Source organism: Humulus lupulus, chromosome 7 (genome assembly GCF_963169125.1).
Source record: "Humulus lupulus chromosome 7, drHumLupu1.1, whole genome shotgun sequence".
Lineage (NCBI taxonomy): Eukaryota > Viridiplantae > Streptophyta > Magnoliopsida > Rosales > Cannabaceae > Humulus > Humulus lupulus.
Window position 1 is genome coordinate 91686082 of NC_084799.1, and position 20570 is coordinate 91706651.

The following is a 20570-nucleotide window of genomic DNA, read 5'->3' on the forward strand; positions in this document are numbered from 1 at the left end:
ACTTCTACCGACGACATTAAAAATGTTCTCGGTATAGGTTTTACTGAGGACAATGTCCTCGGTAGAAAGTGACAAATGTCCTCGGTACAACCAACCCCAATTTGTCATCGTACTGGTATATACCGACATCTTACTGGTATATACCGAGGACAATGTCCTCGGTATAGACTACACCCGATTTTTTTTTTATATTTGTAATATTTATTCCCTTATTTATTTATTTATTTAATTTGAATTAAATATAAAAAAATAGAATAAAATTAAAACACTTATATTAAACATATAAATAAAAACATAAGAGTATGTTCGCTGAATCAAAATAAAGAGTTGTCTTAAACATGATAATGTAATAGTCCACTGTAATAAAATTCATACATAAGTCCTACTGAGTCGGTGCTCCAACATCGGGATCATCGGGTGGTGGTGGGGCACATTGAGATCTCGGGGTGATACAATGAGTCCGGACATGCTCCTCTAACTGTCGAAGACGCTCTCTCATCTCAGACAACTCTTCATCTCTAGTTTGTGAAGGACGAAAATCAAATGGAGTTCGGTCCCTTATGTTAAGGATACGTCCATATCCTTTCTGGTGGCCCCGTCGTTTTCCGAAGACAGTTTGTACCAAAGATATGTCTTCATCTTCAGGCGCACTCGAAACTGGTGTGAAACTCTCAGTATCAGTTGCCTGTGTCTGCTATGTGTCGCGGTATTCACGCAATTCCTCCTATGATACAATGTATAATGTAATTAAAATTTTGAAAAATGTTTAAAAAAAAAATTAACGTACCTAAGTATTTTTGGTTGTCTCTGTCACCCACCCTGTGCCTGATTTATGGTGAGCATCCATCCAGCTATCCGGGATGGACTCAAGTTGCCCAGTCTCTAAATTGCGCTGTCACGTACATATATTTTTATAAAATTAATAATTAAACGTAAATAAGAAAAATAAACTAAAAAATAATTAATTAACTAACTTTTTTATAGCGCAGGGCTGTGATTGACTGAGAACCTCCATAGCTAAGCTCTTTCAGTTTCATCCTATTTTCCTTGTTGACCACAGAACGTTTCTGCAAAAAGTTATCGTTAGTAATATATTTAATTAAGATAGTTAAGTTTAGCAAGAAATTAATACCGTAATTTCTGGGCGTCGGAAAAATTCAATGGCTTTTTGCCACTGCGTATCCGTGCAACCACCATAACGATTTTGTGGCCCATTAATGGTTAAATACTCTTTAATATCGTACTTCCAGTCAGAATACTTTTTAGCACACGAAGTATCAATGCCTCTCAAGATCCCAGGCATATGCCCTTCTCCATATCTAGTACACCCAATATCAAACAAATCATCCTAATTTACAAACATTTATTAGTAAATATGATATATAACATAAAATGAGAATTAACATAAAAATACATAAACTACTTACTTCCAAATGTGCAAGTATTCTTTCTTTTGAGGCATTTGGTACTTTTGACCATTGAGGACAGTCCGAATCTGTGTACTGTCGAACAAGTAATCCGAGCTCTCTTGAGAAATTTGAGCTGTACTCTCCGATCTCTTTATATGTTCTCCCCCGCACATCCCACTCGAGAGGGAGAGGACGCCCCAACTGTTCCCTCTTTTCCCGCGTGTTCAATCCTTTATGGTGTCCACGTTTATTTGGAGGCGCTATTGTATGCAAATTCAATATTTTAAAATTAATATAGATTAATTGTTAAATTTTAAGGAGTATATCAATGTGTAAAGTATTACCTCGTTCACAATCAGCTGGGATATCTGACAGTCCACGTGGAGGATCGCATCCTCCACCATCACCCCCATGAGATTGAGCAATAACATCAGCCATATCTGTCAAATTAATCGATATTAAAATTACATTTATCGGTTAAAAATGACTATATAAAATTATTTATTGTTAAAAATAATTACTTCAACATATTATAAAATTACCACTTAATTATCACTATAATAATCTTCACTATCATCATCGGTTTCTATGTGTTCATCTTCCTCTTCATCATCTTCATATTCAACCTCCTCCTCCTCCTCCTCCTCTTCTTCTTCCATTTCCTCCTCCCTCTCCTCCTCAATTGCAACATTATCTATCTCAACAAATTGTAATGGAGCCCCCGTACGTTCAAAGTTGATTTGTGGCAACGGTCCAAGATCAACGAATAATTGGAAATTAGAGGAACTAGTGTCGTGCATAACATCTACTTCTACATCCTCCGCTTGTTCTTCAACTAGTGGGATGTCCCACACATTTCTGTGATGCACTTCTTGGACGACTTTCCAATGAGATTTATTTTTAAGGTCTTCAATGTAGAAAACTTGGTTAGCCTGAGTTGCTAAGATAAATTTATCATCCTTGAAGGCCTCCGAACTGGTTTTGATACTCATTATGTTTTGCTCAAACTTTAATCCTGAAGACTGATTAGTGTCAAACCATTTGCACTTAAATAATACAACAGAACAACCACAAAGATATGACATCACTAAAACTTCTTCCAACTGGCCGTAATAAGTACTATTTTCGACACCCGCATAATGCGATTTTGGAAGCTTATTTGGGGCTGTAAATGCATCATGTAACAACTCCAGCATTCCATCAAATATTTTGTTGGGAATTTTTCCCAACACTTTGAAATGCATTAACTTCACTAGGAAATTCAATGATGTGTAATTTTGACACCCGGGGAATAATGGAGCCTCGATCTCAGCAAACAAATCGTTATAATGTTGCCCACCCCTGTAGTCTGTTGTAGGTATCTCTTGATCGCTCTCATTCTCTTCATATTTGTCATTGTCATTTTGCATAAGATCATTGAGAACATCCATCATTTCATCTTCATCATTTTGATCTATCACTTTCCTCATTGGTATTATTTCATCCTCTCCATGCCAATGCCAATTGGTATATTTCCGTAGAAAACCATTTACAAAGAGATGGTTTTCTAATACATCAATCGTCTGAAATTCAACATTGACACACCTCCTACACGGACATTTCACCAATCCCCTTGAGTCAACGCACTACCGAGCTCTCTGGAGAAAATCCATCACACCAGCCTCATACTCATCGGATAATCGATCTGTCAAATTAATCCAGCTCTTGTCGATCGACATTGTATGAATGTAGCACTGCACGGAACACTAATCATCAAACTTACAATCAATTTGTGTGTGTGTCCTAATTCAGAGAGAGGCAAATCTAAGAGTCTTCAATGACTCACCCTCTCTGAACGGGTCTAAGGCTTCTTGTGATGAACACTAAAAAAATATAATATTATCACTAGGTGATAATAATACTATCATATCTTTGGTAATAATTTCTTATTACCAAAGAAAAAAGCAAATAAAATTAAATATGTTTTTTTTAATGTCTTATGCTCTTTGAAGTTAATTATGTTGTTTTATGATATCTAACTATAATATATTTCAGTGTAAATATTATTAAAATGATTTAAATTTGACTTATTTTTTTCTAACTTCAAATATTAATTTTAATTTTAATAATGATTAACATTGTGTTTAAAATTAATTTTCTAATAATATAATTGTTAATTTTATTTTTACATATTAATTCAGTATTTATTAAATAACATATTTTACTTATGTTTTATTGAATAGTTTTATGAATTTACACAAATTTTTTAAGATTTGTTTAAATCGTTATAATTACTTTAAGATTTATTACTTATTTAAATAAAATTTCAAGATTAATGTTTATTTTTATCAAAATTTGGTTCCATAATGTTATTGTTAATTTTATTTAATCATAATTAAAAATATATTATACTACTTATCAATTCACTATTTCTTAAATTAGAAATTTTATTGAGTACTTTTAATTCTATAAAAAATTGGGCAGCATAACGACTGTATTTTCATGTATCCCAAATTTTAAAAACCTGCAAATAACACATAAAAAAATATCCAGTCGCAGAACATACACAAAGCAATACAAATACATTGTAAATGACTATATAATTTATAATTATTACTCTAAATTTGATTAATTATTCAATTTTCTATTTAAAATATCATAATTCTACTAAAAATTAACAACAAAAACAAAGCATCAATATTCATCAATACTAAGAATAAAAAAATTAACAACAACAACAAAATTCAAATTAAATAAACAAAACTCACTCTAATAATCAAAATTTATTAACCAAATCTAATAATCTAACACTAAAATTATTTAACCCAATCTAAAAAACAAACACTCAAATATTATATTTTCATACAAACATTTTTTTATAACTAAAAGTCAAATTATATACCTAAAAAATAAACTATTAAATTAATAAATTTTCATACTAATAAATTAATTATTTATCCATATAATTACACTAACTAAATCCTAAAACTATATATGTATTTTACTAAAATACTACACAACATTATTTCCTCCAAATTGGATATCACTAAACTTTTAACTAATTTTCATTACTAATTATTATTTTTACCTATTTTAAATACATAATCAGAAATTGTATATATAATATGACAAACAACAATATATTAACAATATTAAACAAATTATACAAAAAACCCCAAATATATTTATGCAAAAAAATATAAAAAAAACCAAAAAATTATAAAGAAAATGCGAAATACCTGTCAAACCATTTGTAAATAATCCAAAACCTGAAAAAAAAAAAAAACAAACAAACAAACAAACAAAAATCCTATTATAGAAGACCAAAACAGAAAAAAAAATTCATAAATTTCTACACAAATATAACTGAATATATGTAAATGCATACCTTAATAGACTTTATAGCTACCTAAATCTTCTTTGGAAGGAAAGATTTGACCAAAACCGGAGCTTGTGGGGGCCGAAATCCAGAAAAAAAGAAAAAGGGGGCGGAGAAAACGGAGGTTTTCGTTTGCTGTTTCAGAGAGAATGAGCTCTCTGTTTGGGGAAGATGAAGATTATAAAGACCCTATACCGAGAACTTCTCGGTATAGGGTCCTCGGTACACAAACTAAAATGAAAAAAACCGCATAAAAAAGGCGGGGGTCTAAATTATCTATACCAAGTACACGTTCTCGGTAAAGACCCTATACCGAGACCATGTTCTCGGTATAGGGTCCTTGGTACACAAACTAAAATGAAAAAAAACTGCGTAAAGAAGGCGGGGGTCTAAAGTATCTATACCGAGAACGTGTACTCGGTAAAATGTTCTCGTTATAGAACGTTTTTTTGGTAGTGTAAGGCGGGCTAGGCCCATACCTTAGAGAACCACCTTAGCCCAATGGCCAAATTTTTAAAAGATACCAGTTAAAATATTATGTTTTGTTAAATTTTGCAATACTTTCTTATTGATTCCAAATTTTGTTTTTCTGCGCATAAGGTGCAATAAACCTTATGGACAGTGCTATACTGCTTGTTTTTATAGTAAACTATTCATCTCTATTTATTGACAATTAATCACCTCTATATCCCCTGTATATATTCTATTTGTTTTTTTTCTTCTTAATTATTGAATCTGTGTTCATTTCAAACTTAGATAAAATCACTATATGTGAACTATATACCCAAATATAAAGATTGTAATGTATGCACTAGTTGTGAACTATAACAATTGTTCATATGTGATACAATAAAATACGTGACCACTGTTTCAACGCTATATAATTTAATTAAATAGTAAAAAAATTACCTTAAATTTTATAAAAAAATTCTGTAATTAACAGAATTTATGAAAATAGTAATATTCTCCCTTCAAATTTAAGTTTACATACAAATTAATGTATACCTTATATAAAAATTAATTCGTGAAAATGCCAAAAAACCCTAAAATATAAGGAATATATATCAAATATATATCAAATGCAGAGAAGCTATATTAAATGCAAAAGATATATATTAAATCTAAAATAAATGGTCGGAATGCAAACCCTTTTAGGATAAATGACATTGCTTTGTAATTTCTCATTTATTCAATAAAATTACCAGATTTTCTACTCAATTTCTCTCTTGAGTTTCTTCTGGTTTGTTTCCACTAATATGGTATCATAGCCTTTGGTGTTCTTGATTGTTCTTCTTCCCTCTGTTTTTTTCTCCTCTGTTTTCATGGCTATCACTCGAAGTGCTCTTGCTACTGATGATTCGACTGAAGCTCAGGATGTTTCGAGAGAAACTACTCGTCCTGTGATTTCTAATCCCAGTTCTTCCTTGTCCAAAGATGAAAGTCGTAATCCTTATCATCTCGGTCATGGTGATCATCCGAGTGCCAACTTAGTTCCAAAGATCCTCACTGGGGGTGAAAACTATAGCTCTTGGAGGATATCGATGATGTTGGCCCTTCTTGCTCGAAACAAGGTTCAGTTTGTGAATGGTAAGCTTCCTCAACCTGATCCATCTCACGATGATTACGATTCTTGGTGTAGATGCAACAGCAGTGTCATTTCTTGGATCTTACATGCTGTATCTACTGGGATAGCTGATAGTATAAGGTACCTTGATGATGCCTCCTTAATTTGGAGTGATCTCTATGAGTGATTCCATCAAAATAATGGTCCTCAGGTATTTGAAGTTAAACGGACTATGCAGGCTCTCACTCAGGGCAGTACCACCATACAGACCTACTTCACGCGGTTCAAAATTCTTCGGGATTTGGTTCGTGAATATCGCCCTCAACTTATTTGTCATTATGGCGAAATGAAAACCATTCTTGAATATCAAGAACAGGACAGGGTTCTTGAATTTCTAGTTGGTCTCAATGATTCATACTCTGCTGCACGGTCCCAAATTCTTATGCAAGATCCCCTCACAACCATCAATAAGGTTTACTCTACCCTCATTCAAGAAGAGAGACAGAGAGGCCTTCATTATGCTCCTCTTGAACCCCATGCCCCAGTCTCCACAAATCCTAATCATTTTGCCTCCAATGCTCAATTCAATCGATCTAAAGTAATCTGTGCTCATTGTGGTATTTCTGGTCACACTATAGCTAAATGCTATAAACTTCATGGCTATCCCCTTGGTCACAAATTCCATGGCAAAGGGCGTTTTACGGGCTCATCCAAACCAGCTGCGCATATGACTGAGGCTACTGTAACGCCCTAAACACCAGGGACCGTTACGGTGTGCCTTGTAAACAGTGCTAAACTCGCTAATCGAGTCATTTGGCCAAAATTGTGTAACTAAGTATGATTAGCGGTTTAGGGATTAAAAATTTTGGTTAAGATATAACGTTGCATTAGAACGTTTCCTGTATACATTGGGATCCCAAAAATATAATTTAAAGGTCTATTATAAGAAAATATTTACAAGAGGCCGATCTAAGCGGAAAAATAGGGTTTAACCCTAGTTCCTGTTAGAGAATATATTTTTATACTCAATGGAAATATGGAAAAACCAAAATACAACTATATGCAAACATACAATGGACAAGATAATTGATTAAATAAATATTACAACTCAATTGCTCAAAATACAAGTAAATAGAAAGATCTAGAAGAAGAAGATTACAAACTCAATACTATAATAATACAAGTAAATACAAAGAACAAGAAGAACAAAAGAATGAAAACACAAACAAACTCTCACACAACCAAAGTGTAGAGTAGTGAGGATCACCAACTTGAACAAGGTTCAAGACCTTTGTCCAAAACCTTATTTCCCTCTATTCTCTAAGCACTAAGGGATCTCTCTAGGGAATAGCTCTCTGAAATTATCAAGCATTTTGGTGTATTTTCCAGCCAAGTGCTTTGTGGATGGAAAATGGTGTGTCTTACAAGTGAGCATTAGACTCCTATTTATAGAGTTTGAGATACCCCTTTTAATTTCAAATTCCACCAACCCCCATGGCTGCTACCAATGTTTAATTGGATGTTTATGGAATTAAAATGGAGATTTGTGAGTTATTTGGGATGTTAGAACCGTTCAATTTGGAAAAAACTGAAAATTCACATAGGTTGTCAGCCTCACTGGTCGCGGCCAGGATCATCAGTGGCCGCAGCCAAGGAATTATAGTGGCTGCAGCCGCAACCTCTTTTCAGCACAAAAATGTGATTTTTCCAAAACGTTCCAAAATGTCCCAAATCCTTTCCCACATGATTTTGTAACCTCCAAACACCTATTAGGAGTTAAAAACATGTCTCCAACAGTCATATATCATCATGACTTTGTGAAATCCAATCTCAAATGTGTAACATATAATATACACATTATTGGGTAATATTTGGGAGTTACAAATTTTTAACTGATTTTGTAACTCCAAAATATGTCACATTTGGGCACACACATGTGTCCAATTTTGTGACTCTCAATAATATGTTACAAGGTGTGACAAATCACATTTTGTCAAATTATTTAATCAATTAAACATTATATTAAAATATAATATTCCCCCACTTGATGAAATAATCACTCTCTATAGAAACCTTTGCATTGATGCATAAAGTAAAATGTCTTTCGACTTAAATTTTACCTTAGTGTAATTATCACAAAGTTTGTTGAAATTTTGGTTGCCAAAGCATTGAACCACTATCCCTTGATAACAAACCGGTGATAACACACACACCTTTGCTGTGTTCACTTGAGACTTCCATGTGCACATTCCATTCATAGACTTTTCTTGAGAATGACTCCCAATTCTCATGAGGGACGACACCGCCCCTAGGTCTATATAGGTAGAACTCTTACAGTATTTTGTTACCCTAAAATACTTGTCTTTTCAAGACTGAGTTCTATTAAAAAACCTTTCGGTTTTAACCCTCATTTTGGTAACACACTAGTACTCATATCTCAGATGAGACAAAAATTGAGTACTACTATCTATTCACTTGACGGACTTGTTATTACCTATTCAACCTAATACTAGTTTGGTTACTAGTATTAAGATAGGTTACTGTAAAGAACGCCCTAGACTAGTACTTACAAAACATTCGTACAACATAGCTTATAAAAGAATACCGTCCATTACTAAAGTCTCAGGGGACTTATTTAAAATCATGCAAGTTGGCGCCATAAGTTTAAAATAAAACATAGGTTTTTATGCAAAGTTCAAGAAAATCAAATAATTTAAATAACAGAGTCCCACTGATAATTTTAGGAAAAAGTCTCTTAAAAACAAAACATAATAAAAATGGCGTTCTACGTTGATCGTTTTATCGTCCATAGGATTGCCCCACGCCATACACCTCATGATGAAGAACTCCCCACGTCACCACGCGTGCCATAGAGAAAACCTATTTGCTACCTGGAAGGAAAGTAAGGGGGTGAGCTAAAAGCCCAGTAAGGAAGTACAAGCAAGTAAGCAAGTAAGAAAAACAACAAACAACCAAACACTAACATTCATCTAAAACATCATGGTCTATCATAACATAATCGTAACATTTCATCTTATCATAACATAAATGTGACATATCAACATATCATAGCATAAATGTGACATATCAACATATCATAACATAAATGTGACATATCATCATATCATAACATAAGTATATTAGCATATCATAACATAAATGTGACATATCATCCTATCATAACATAAACGTGACATATCAACATATCATAACATACATGTGACATATCATCATATCACAACATACAGCATACATGATGAGCATGGAACGCTAGTTGTCCATGTCACCCTATGAGGTAAACAGGAGATCACTGGTCCTTGAATAACCTCGGCGCGTCCGCCCTAGGAGTCACGTCTCAATGTCCTTAGTAACTCGGTCGATGTATCTGACATCGAAATCTGTTTGATGTATCTAACATCGTATTCTGTTTGATGTATCTAACATCCATACACATTTCACATTCAATCATATCATCACATTAAGGCATTCATAATTGCATAACAGTTCATTCATATAACAGCCTTACCATTCATAGCATAGAAACATAAAATCTATCTAACTTCCTTACCTCAGGTCCAAGCTAAGAATTTCACAATCTTTTCAACGAGCCTATATCATAATCAAAATAACGTTTCTTAGGTTCATAAAATTACTATTTTGCCCTTCCATACAACTCATGTGTGCATGGGCCATGCACTCATGAATACAGTTACACTAAAACATGCAATTATCGCCAAAAAGAATAATGCTCGTTCTACCCATTTTGCTAACACGATTGCTTTATAAAAATTACATATTTGAATAATAATCATGATTTTGGACGTAAAAGTTGATTTGCATGTAACATGCATACGTGGGAACGTTGCGTAATAAAGACGTTTTCAAAAACGATAACTCTACATTTCTTGCTTCTATTGTTTGAAAATCAATGGCCATATTACATGTTTTCTTTAAAATTTCTAAGTTGATTAAATTTCTCAAAACTTTATTTTATTTTAGCTCAAAATAAAATATGTGACATTTTCATTAAATAAATATTAATTTACCAAGAATTAACCAACAAGCTTGGGTTTAATTAAAATACCTATTTTAACATGTTTCTTTAGAAATATATATTTTATTATTGTGTTACAAAAATGATGTGAAAAATATATTTTAAGTGTGGAAAAATTATATTTTGATTTAATTTATTTAAGACTTAGTTTTTAAGTGGTAAAAACCCATATGTGACAATTTAATAACAATTGTTAACTTTTTAAAACAAACTTTCAGCCACTATTTATTTTATTCAAAAATCACAAATAAATAGAGTCTAAATATTTTTCTCAATCAAAATAAAGAAAATCATTATTTATCAAAATATGCATTCATACCATTAAAATATCAATTTTCAATATTACCATAACTTAGGAAAAATAATTTATTCCAAAAATTAATCAAATCCATTTTTAGTGAAACTTTCTTCACATTTTATTACAAAATTCCAGCAACCATTTTTTTATCATTAAAATCACCATATTCAATTTTATAAACTCATTTTTTCTCAAAATTCAATAAAAATTATGTAGGAAATTAATTGAGTAAAATATCATAATATGAGACTTAAAATCCTCTTTTAATTTCATAAAAATTAACACATTCATCAAGAACATTATTTATGCATGCAACTCATATTTTTATCAACTTTTACCCAATTATCTTGAAAAAAACAGCAAGCTTAATTCTTTGTAAAACTCCACTTTTGTCTCAAAAATTTCATAAAATCATTCATGCCTATAATCTCATTATGCTCTTATAATATGCATGATTCCACTAACATAATCACATGAATCCTTTTAAAATCATTTGTTGCAATTCTATGAAAGCCAACAAAACCTTTTCAATAAAATAGCATATAGTAAATTTATACCATGTTCACATGTGCCTTATTTTAACCTAGCATATTTCTATCATTATTTTCATGCATCTCACAATTTAATCATTCAAAACAAAACATGCATCTAACAACATTTCATGATCAAAAATATCAAGATTACCACTTGTTCTCTTACCCATATATCAAAGGTCCTAAAACATGGATCAAATATTTTGTAAATCACACAACAAATCAAGAACACCCTTGGGTGTACCTAGGCCGAAATCACCTTACATGTGCTCATAGATTATTACAATTTTTCATGCATAGCAAAATCAACATCACAACCCTTAAACACAAGTCATACTCTCACAAAATCCAAATCCTATACATCATTCCTACCCAAAATCAACCATTAACACCATTAGCAAAACCTCAAATACAACCACCAAAAACAATATAAGGCTAAGGAAAAGACCATTACCTCTCTTGATTGTAGAATCAAGAACACAAAAGATCAATACCACAAACTCCACACCCTTGTTCAAGCCTAGGGTTTTTATGGGAAAGCCACCATGAGGAGAAAGAAGAATCCAAACACACACAAAACATAACACAAATCAATATCATATTATCAAATAAAGAGATTAAACAAAGAGAAAATAAGAAGACATACTCTAGGGGGTTCCTCTTCACTTTCTTCTTCCTTCTTCCTTTCTTTCTTTCTTCCTCTCTCTCTCTCTCTCTCTCTCTCTCTACACGCCTCTCTCTCTCTAGGTCACGGCAGCCACACACACACACAAGAGCAATGGATCTTCTCTCCTTTCTTAGTCCCTTTATGACAAATCCTCTCATAAAGTCTCCCAAAAAAATTAAGGTAAGTTTCCATTTCTCTTTTATTTTCCTTGATTTTTCTTTATTTCAAAAAGATACAAGGAATAAAACATGATCAAGCCTATCCCCAAATGATTATAGTCTTCAATTTTTGATCCTTTTTACCCTTTTAATGATAGCTTCCGTCATGCATGCAAATAAGTTCAAATAAATAATTATGGGGTCCTGCATCTGAATAGAAAACTAATGAATCATTCTCTGAGGATCTGCTTCTTGGATAGATGATTAATAAGTCGATATCAGAGTGGGTGACTAATGAGTCACACCCTGTATATGTGACTAATTAGTCACACTTTGTATAGATGACTAATGAGACATACCTTGTGCAGATGATTAATAAGTCCATCTCTGTCTAGGTGACTAATGAGTCACACTCTGTATTAGTGACTAATGAGTCACACTTGGTATAGATGATTAATAAGTCAATCTTGGTGTGGATGACTAATGAGTCATACCCTCTATAGGTGACTAATGAGTCACGCTCTGGAGGTCCCATACCCTCCTAGCCATGTGACATGTAGGTCACCTTAGCCATTCTGGCTTTGGCTCTAATTAACTAGCCCATAGACTAGACAAGCGCTTTTAATTTTCATTGAACTTGAGGTCGGTCCGGCATTAATGCTCATTTGAGTCATTCAATGAAGATGTCAATTAGATCTAATCTTTTATCGGCTTGCGTTAAACACGCTAAGGCCTTACTTGACTTATAAGTCAATCCCATGTGACCAGTGCTCAATACCACTGCCGAACTTGACTAATGAGCTTCACAGTTGATATTGACACCATTGCCAATCCCTGACTAATAAGTCAGTGCTTCCTCATTTAGGTAATACAAACAGACATATATCATATGTCGAATATTCAGATATAAGGCATTTGGCATGCTCACTCAGTAATCAAAAGTATAATTATAATCATGCACAATTATAGAGACTCAAGCTCTGATCAATCTCATAATCAATATTCATAGCATGCCCTAATCACATGTTTATCGTGCATCACATGCATCACATTTAATCACTTGACATGCCTCAACAATAACCATGCATGTCACATTTAACCATCCAACATGCATCAAGAATAACCATGCATGTCATATATACACAAGGTGTAGTTTTCTTACCTCTGATTCGAGCGGGAATGAATAAAAGAACGACCCTTGAGAACGATATGATTTTTAGCCCTTTAGCGGTCACCTAGTCATAACCAAATATGGGACACCATCAATAAAATGAATAACAAAGGTACCCAAACCAAGATCTAGCCTCCGGGACATCAATCCCCACTAATCCGGGTAGTAGGAACAATCCCGAGGCCTAAAACCGAGTTCCTGAGGTCAAAACACTCAAACGGGCTCAAAACCAACCAAGGGCTGCGACCCTAGCACCTTGAGCCATGACCCCCAGCCACTCTAGGAGCAAGGGCCGCGACGCCCCACACCCAGGGTCGCAGTGCCCAGCAAGGCCAAAACTTCCTCAGCAGCTTCTTCAAGCTAGGGTCGCGGCGCCCAAGAACAGGGCCGCGACCCCCCACGCAGCACCAGCCATAAACCCGATTTTCTTCATCCCAAACCTTCCAAAAACATACCTAAACACTTTCAAATCCAAATTGAAGTTCCCAAACTTCCCAATGATCCAAAATCATCAAATCCCGAGGCTCAAACGAACCAAAAACTCAACAGTTCACAAAACCCAATTCTAAGCTTAGAAACTCTAAAAACTAAAATCTTAAAACTTAGATTACCTTTGATTGGGTTGTTTCTCGTCAAATCCTTCGGTCAAGAAGCTTCTAATATTTCCTAGGATTGCTATGTCTTGATCCTCGCTTGAATCTGACTCCTAGAACTCGAGATTTCTTCGAAAATGCTTCAAACGGTAAAATGAACTATTGGGAGGAGAAAGAGAGGTTTTCTAACGTACGGTTCTATCTGACAAGCTACTTCAAGATTAAGTAACCTCAAATAAAACCTAGTGCTCGAGGTCCCAAAAACACTCCCGGGGACATTATAGTCAAAACTCCTAGAATTTCCTCCTGATCTCAATAACTCCCAATTTATCATCAAATAACATCCTCATAACTCAATATCCTAATAAAAGACCCCGTTATGACAAAACTGCTAATTTATAATATAAGACCGCCTCATGTCGAATAGCTTGAATATATTTCCATAATAATGGGATCTCATTCACAAATCACAATATGCACCCAAATATACAAATATGCCCTCAACGAGCCAAATTACCAAAACACCCTAAAAATCAAATGTGGACCCACATGCATGCATATAACATCATATTATAATATAATTCATATAAACATGCATATTATCAGTTAGTGGCATAATTAAATAATTATGGCCCTTCCGGCCTACTAATCCAGCCATTGAACCGCATTAGAGATTTCAGGGCATTACAGCTACTGTCCATACAACAGGAGACAATTGTGATGCTGCCCGTGATTTACTATCTAATCTCTCTTCAACTCAATGTCAGCAGATTATTGCCTTACTTGCCTAGAAAATTAAGGAACCATCTTCTTCTACTACCTCTGACCAGCCTATGGTTTCTAACTTCATTGGTAAGACTTCTTTTGTCCCAAATACCTTTTGGATCATTGACACAGGTGCTACACACCATGTGTTTCATGATCTCAGCTTATTTTCTACAACCACTCATAATAAGTTTTTGTCTTCTGTGACCCTTCCTACTGGTCACACAACTCAGGTTTCATGCATTGGCACTATTGTTCTTTCTTCTTCTCTCACTCTCTATAATGTTTTATATGTCCCTACTTTTCAGTATAACCTTATTTCTGTTAGTGCCTTAACTAAATCTTCTACTTGCTCCTTCTCATTTTTTGCCTCTCATTGTGTCATCCAGGACACCACTCAGACTATTTAGATTGGGATGGGTGAGCAGATTGGCAATCTTTACTATTTTCATCCTTCTACTTGTAATACATTTTCTGTACAACCATCTGTTCTTGCGATTTCTGATTCCAAAACTACAACTAAATCATTGTGGCATTATAGATTGCCTTCTTTATCTGTTTCGCTGCCTATTACTGTGTCTAACCCCAATACATCTATTGTGCATCCCTCTGTTGTTCTTGCCACCACTCGTTCCAATAGGCCAATCCGCAAGTCTTCCTATCTTGTTGATTATCATTGTAATCTTGCCACTAATTTTTCTTGTCCTTCTTCTCAGGTTTCCACTTCTATCCCTCGGTATTCCATTGCTAACTATCTTGATTATTCTCATTTATCCCCAACTTTTCGTGCCACTGTTCTTGCCATTTCTAGCAATATTGAACCTGCGTTTTATCATCAAGCAGCTGGTATAGTTGAGTGGGATTTAGCTATGGCTACTGAACTTGATGCTCTTGAAAGGAACAACACTTGGACTATTGTTGGTCTACCTCCAAACCAACGCACTGTGGGCAGCAAGTGGGTTTACAAGATCAAACAAAATGCTGATGGTTCTATTGAGCGGTACAAAGCTCGTTTAGTGGCCAAGGGGTATACTCAGCAAGAAGGGATCGATTACACTGATAATTTTGCTCCTGCGGCCAAACTTCTTTCAGTCAAGCTCCTTCTAGCTCTTGCTGCAGTTCATGACTAGTTTTTACATCAATTAGACGTCAATAATGCCTTCCTCCATGGAGATTTGCATGAGGAGGTTTTTATGACTTTACCTCAAGCGTATCGTCCTAAGGAGGAGTTACCCACACGACTAGTTTGTAAGTTGCACAAGTCCTTATATGGACTCAAACAAGCCTCTCGGCAATGGATCGAAAAATTTTCAAGTGCTTTGAAAGAGGAAGGTTTTCTACATTCATCTACTGACCATTCTCTTTTCTTTAAGTAGTCTAATACTAGCTTTATTGCACTTCTTGTGTATGTTGATGATGTTATTGTGGCCAGCAATAATTTACAAGAAGTTGAGTGACTTAAAGCAAGCTTGAATGCTCGGTTCATGCTAAAAGACCTGGGTAATTTGAGATATTTTTTGGGCTTAGAAGTGGCCAGGTCTGAGAAGGGTGTCTTCATCTCCCAACGCCCATATGCACTTCAGCTGCTTGAAAGTTTTGGATATCTTGGCTGTAAGCCCTCCAATACTCCTATGGAGCCAAATTTGAAATTGAGTTCAGATGAAGGAGAACTGATTGCTGATCCTCAAGTATATAGACGGATTGTTGGTAAGTTACAGTACTTAACCATCACAAGACCTGACTTGTCATACTCAGTAAACAAGCTTAGTCAATTTTTATCTTCTCCAAGAGTTCCTCACATGAAGGCTGTCCAAAAGGTGCTGCAATATATTAAGAGCAGTCCTGGTCTAGGATAATGTTCTCGGGCAAATCTGAGCTGAAACTAAGGGCTTATGCTGACTCCGATTGGGGCTCTTGCCAAGATACAAGGAGGTCTACATCAGGTTTTTGTGTTTTCTTGGTAGTTCCTTAATATTTTGGAAAAGCAAAAAGCAACACACTATTTCAACGTCCTCTGCTGAGGTTGAATATAGAGCAATGACTAATGTGACTTGTGAGATAGTTTGGTTGATTTCGGTTCTTAAGGAACTTAATCAAACTCATTGCAAAGCTGTTACTCTTTATTGTGATAATCAAGCGGCCATTCATATTGCAGCAAATCCCGTTTTCCATGAGAAAACGAAACACATAGAAATTGATTGCCATTTCGTAAGGGAAAAGATTCTAGCTAGAGTTATCAAGACAGCCTACATTACTTCCAAAGATCAAGTAGCAGACATATTTACGAAGGCCTTATTTCCACAACAGTTTCAGTTTTTTAAAAGACAAGATGGGATTGCATAACATATACAATCCATCTTGAGGGGGACTTTTAGTCTAAAATCTGTATTAAGGTCTTTTGTTTTCTGTTGTTATATGTAGTGTTACATAGTTGTTTTAACTAACTGAGGTTGTTATATTCAGTTAGTTAAATATATCTGTTTTTGTATAAAGGACATTGCTTTGTAATTTCTCATTCATTCAATACAATTACCAGATTTTCTACTCAATTTCTCTCTTGAGTTTCCTCTGTTCTGTTTCCACTAATAAACCCTGACAGTGCTATACCAGCATAGATATAGTAACATTAGAGTTCAAATGTTATTTTAATAAATATATATATATATATAAAATTGTATGTTAAGGTAATCTCTGTCATATAGGATTGTATAAACTGACTTCTATAAATTACCACTTGGCATAAGCGTAAATCCTTCATTGAGAGTTGAGCAGTAATATATATATATATTTATATAAAAAACATGTTTATAAATTACGTTTTGTCCTAAACAACACGACATTCGGCGGGTATAATTCTACCTAATGTAATTTAATTAAAGGTGTATCTCAGTCCACATCTCGAAATACGACATCTCTCATATAGTAATATTAACATATTATGATACATATATACACATAAAATTTTATAATATGCGTATTTATATCTACCACCTTCTCTACCTTAAATGTTGGTAACTACATTGGGTAACCTACTAACTGTGAACTATAAAATACATCCATTATTCCCGAAATAACGAAAAATTAACATAAATATATATGTATATTTTTGAAAGAACTTAAAAAATATTTAAGAGAACAATAATTCACATACAACCATTTATATATTTACATATATGCAACTTGAGGAATGAGGAGGAGTTTCACATAATTTCCAGGTAGGACCAAGGCAGAAACTAACAATTTTGACTTGATCACGTGCTAAGTGCGTGATCTAATAGAGCAATTAAGAATGACACAGAGAAAGTTGCAAACAAATCAGTTGGGAGTTGAAGGGTCTTAAGCATTTTCACATGTCTTCCCAATGGGTGTTTACCCCAAACTCCCTATAAGTGCTCCATTCCAACTCATCTTCACTCCCAAACTCCTACTCCTACTCTCTCTCTCTCCTCTCTCTCCTACACTTAGTACTCTCTCTCTCTCTCTCTTCTGTCATCACCATCTATTGTCGTTTGTCTATGGAGTTTGTCGTTTTACTCTACACCATTCCAGTCTTTTACTTCATCTTCATGATCTGGAAGCGTTACGAACGGAGTGGAGACCAAGAATGCTACATTCTCGACTACCAGTGCTATAAGCCATCGGACGATCGAAAGCTCAACACTGAGTTTTGCGGTGATGTCATCAGGCGCACCAAGAACCTTGGTCTCATGGAGTACAAATTTCTTCTTAAGGCCATTGTCAGTGCTGGAATCGGTGAACAGACCTACGCCCCGAGAATAATGTTCGCCGGCCGTGAAGACTCTCCCACCATCGAAGATGGGATTTCCGAGATGGAGGAGTTTTTCACAGACAGCGTTGGAAGACTTCTCCGCCGGACCGGAATATCTCCGTCGCAGATCGATGTTCTCGTTGTTAATGTCTCTATGCTCTCCACGGTTCCGTCCTTGTCTTCTCGTATCATTAACCACTACAAGATGAGAGAAGATATCAAGGTCTATAACCTCACTGGAATGGGCTGCAGCGCGAGTTTGATATCGGTCGATATCGTGCGAAACGTTTTCAAGTCGTGCCAAAACAAACTCGCCGTCGTCGTCACCTCCGAGTCGCTCAGCCCGAACTGGTATTCGGGAAACGACAGATCCATGATCCTCTCCAACTGCCTCTTCCGGTCCGGTGGCTGCGCTATACTCCTCACCAACAAAAGATCGCTACAACATAAAACCATGTTTAGACTCAAATGCTTGGTCCGTACCCACCACGGAGCCAGAGACGAGTCGTATGGATGCTGCTTACAGACAGAGGACGACCAAGGCAGACTTGGCTTCCATCTAGCCAAGAATCTTCCCAAAGCCGCAACCCGAGCCTTTGTTGACAACCTCAGAATCATCGCCCCGAAAATCTTACCTATCCGAGAACTTCTCCGCTTCATGGCCGTCTGGATATATTGGAAAACGACAACCGTAAAAACCTCCAAAAAGGGTGTTTCTGCAGTGACAATGGCGTCGACGGTGACGTCTCAGGCGGTGAAGGCCCCGGTGATTGATTTCAGAACTGGGGTTGACCATTTTTGTATCCATACCGGTGGGAAGGCGGTGATAGATGGTATAGGAGTGAACTTGGATCTGAGTCCTTACGACCTAGAACCCGCGAGAATGACGTTGCACCGGTTCGGAAACACGTCAGCGAGTAGCCTGTGGTACGTTCTGGCGTACATGGAGGCGAAGAAAAGGTTGAAGAAAGGGGACCGGGTATTCATGATTAGCTTTGGTGCCGGCTTTAAATGCAACAGCTGTTTATGGGAGGTGGTGAGGGACTTGAATGGAGGAGAAGAAAATGTGTGGAACGATGACATTGATGAGTACCCACCAGAAACTTTAACCAACCCTTTCATGGAAAAGTATGGTTGGATTCAAGATGAAGATCCAAGCACCTTCAAGATACCCACCATGTGAAGAAATAAAAAAAAACAGGTGATATGAAGATATATTTATTGTCATTATCTCAATGGTTCATGATATCAATATTTTCACTCTAGTTAGGGTTTACAAAATTCGTTTAAGATTGAGGAAAAAAAAAAGAAGAAGAAAGAAGTGTCTAGTTTTTTGTTTTTAATTGGGGGGCGGTGGGTTGGTGGGGCTGATCATATTATTATTTTCTTTGTGTACACTATAAGAAGGTTATTATTGTTGAATCCCTTGGCGGATTTCATAACCCAATAAGTGTCTTGATTTAAATCCTTATTATACGAATGAAAGCTTTTAATATTATCTCTTTTCTGTTGATATATTGAAAAAGGAAAATATATATTGTATTGCTCTTGCTCTGATTTGATTGATTCAACATCAAACTCTATAAAAAGGGTTGTTTTTTTTGTTCTTGGATACATTTAATTAAATGTGCATACAGATACATAAATATATTTTTCTCACAAACAAATATTTTTTTTGGAAAACGTACATGGTCCCTCCAAATAATGTCTCTACTACTACTTCATTATATATATACATATATTTGCTTGTATAAGTAGTTTATGTATACAAATAATGACACAGAGAGATTCCAGCTCGGAGATTATGAGTGATTTTGTAGATATAAATTCTAGGAATTAGAAAAAGATTGAACGGCTGATTTAAAACAAGAAGATATGGTTTTAAGGAGAAATGCTTTAACTTAGTTGTTAGGCTGTAAATGTTTGGTGCTGGAACATTAAGAGCCTACTCAATGCGACCAGTTGTCGTGCTTGGGCCCAACGCTTCTCTGTAGCTCTGATAAATTTTCTATTCCTCTATTCTATTATCATTAATTTTGTTATAATGTTTTCTCACTTTTTGTTAGCAATTAAGTAGTTTTCTGTGAAAGTAGTTTTCACATATACATATATGGAGTCTAGAAAAGTACGTACAAGTATAACTGTATGGATGATTTTTTTTTTTTAACTCTAATGTGTTAGAATTTATATAGCAAGAGTTGTAATTAAGATGGACCATTTCTTTCTCTAAT

The 20570-nt window shown here is 35.1% G+C and overlaps 2 protein-coding genes across 2 annotated transcripts; both read left to right on the forward strand.

Annotated features, from left to right (window-relative positions):
- Positions 1-16054: 16054 nt before the first annotated feature.
- Positions 16055-16426, forward strand: LOC133791969 (uncharacterized mitochondrial protein AtMg00810-like). Its single transcript, XM_062229879.1, has one exon. The coding sequence runs from the start codon at positions 16055-16057 to the stop codon at positions 16424-16426; it is 372 nt and encodes a 123-aa protein (XP_062085863.1).
- Positions 16427-17960: 1534 nt separating this feature from the next.
- Positions 17961-19837, forward strand: LOC133788451 (3-ketoacyl-CoA synthase 12-like). Its single transcript, XM_062225933.1, has one exon. The coding sequence runs from the start codon at positions 18086-18088 to the stop codon at positions 19520-19522; it is 1437 nt and encodes a 478-aa protein (XP_062081917.1). The 5' UTR covers positions 17961-18085; the 3' UTR covers positions 19523-19837.
- Positions 19838-20570: the final 733 nt, after the last annotated feature.

Coding starts and splice junctions, on each gene's coding strand:
- LOC133791969 (XM_062229879.1), top strand. CDS start 16,055: ATGCTAAAAGACCTGGGTAATTTGAGATATTTTTTGGGCTTAGAAGTG.
- LOC133788451 (XM_062225933.1), top strand. CDS start 18,086: ATGGAGTTTGTCGTTTTACTCTACACCATTCCAGTCTTTTACTTCATC.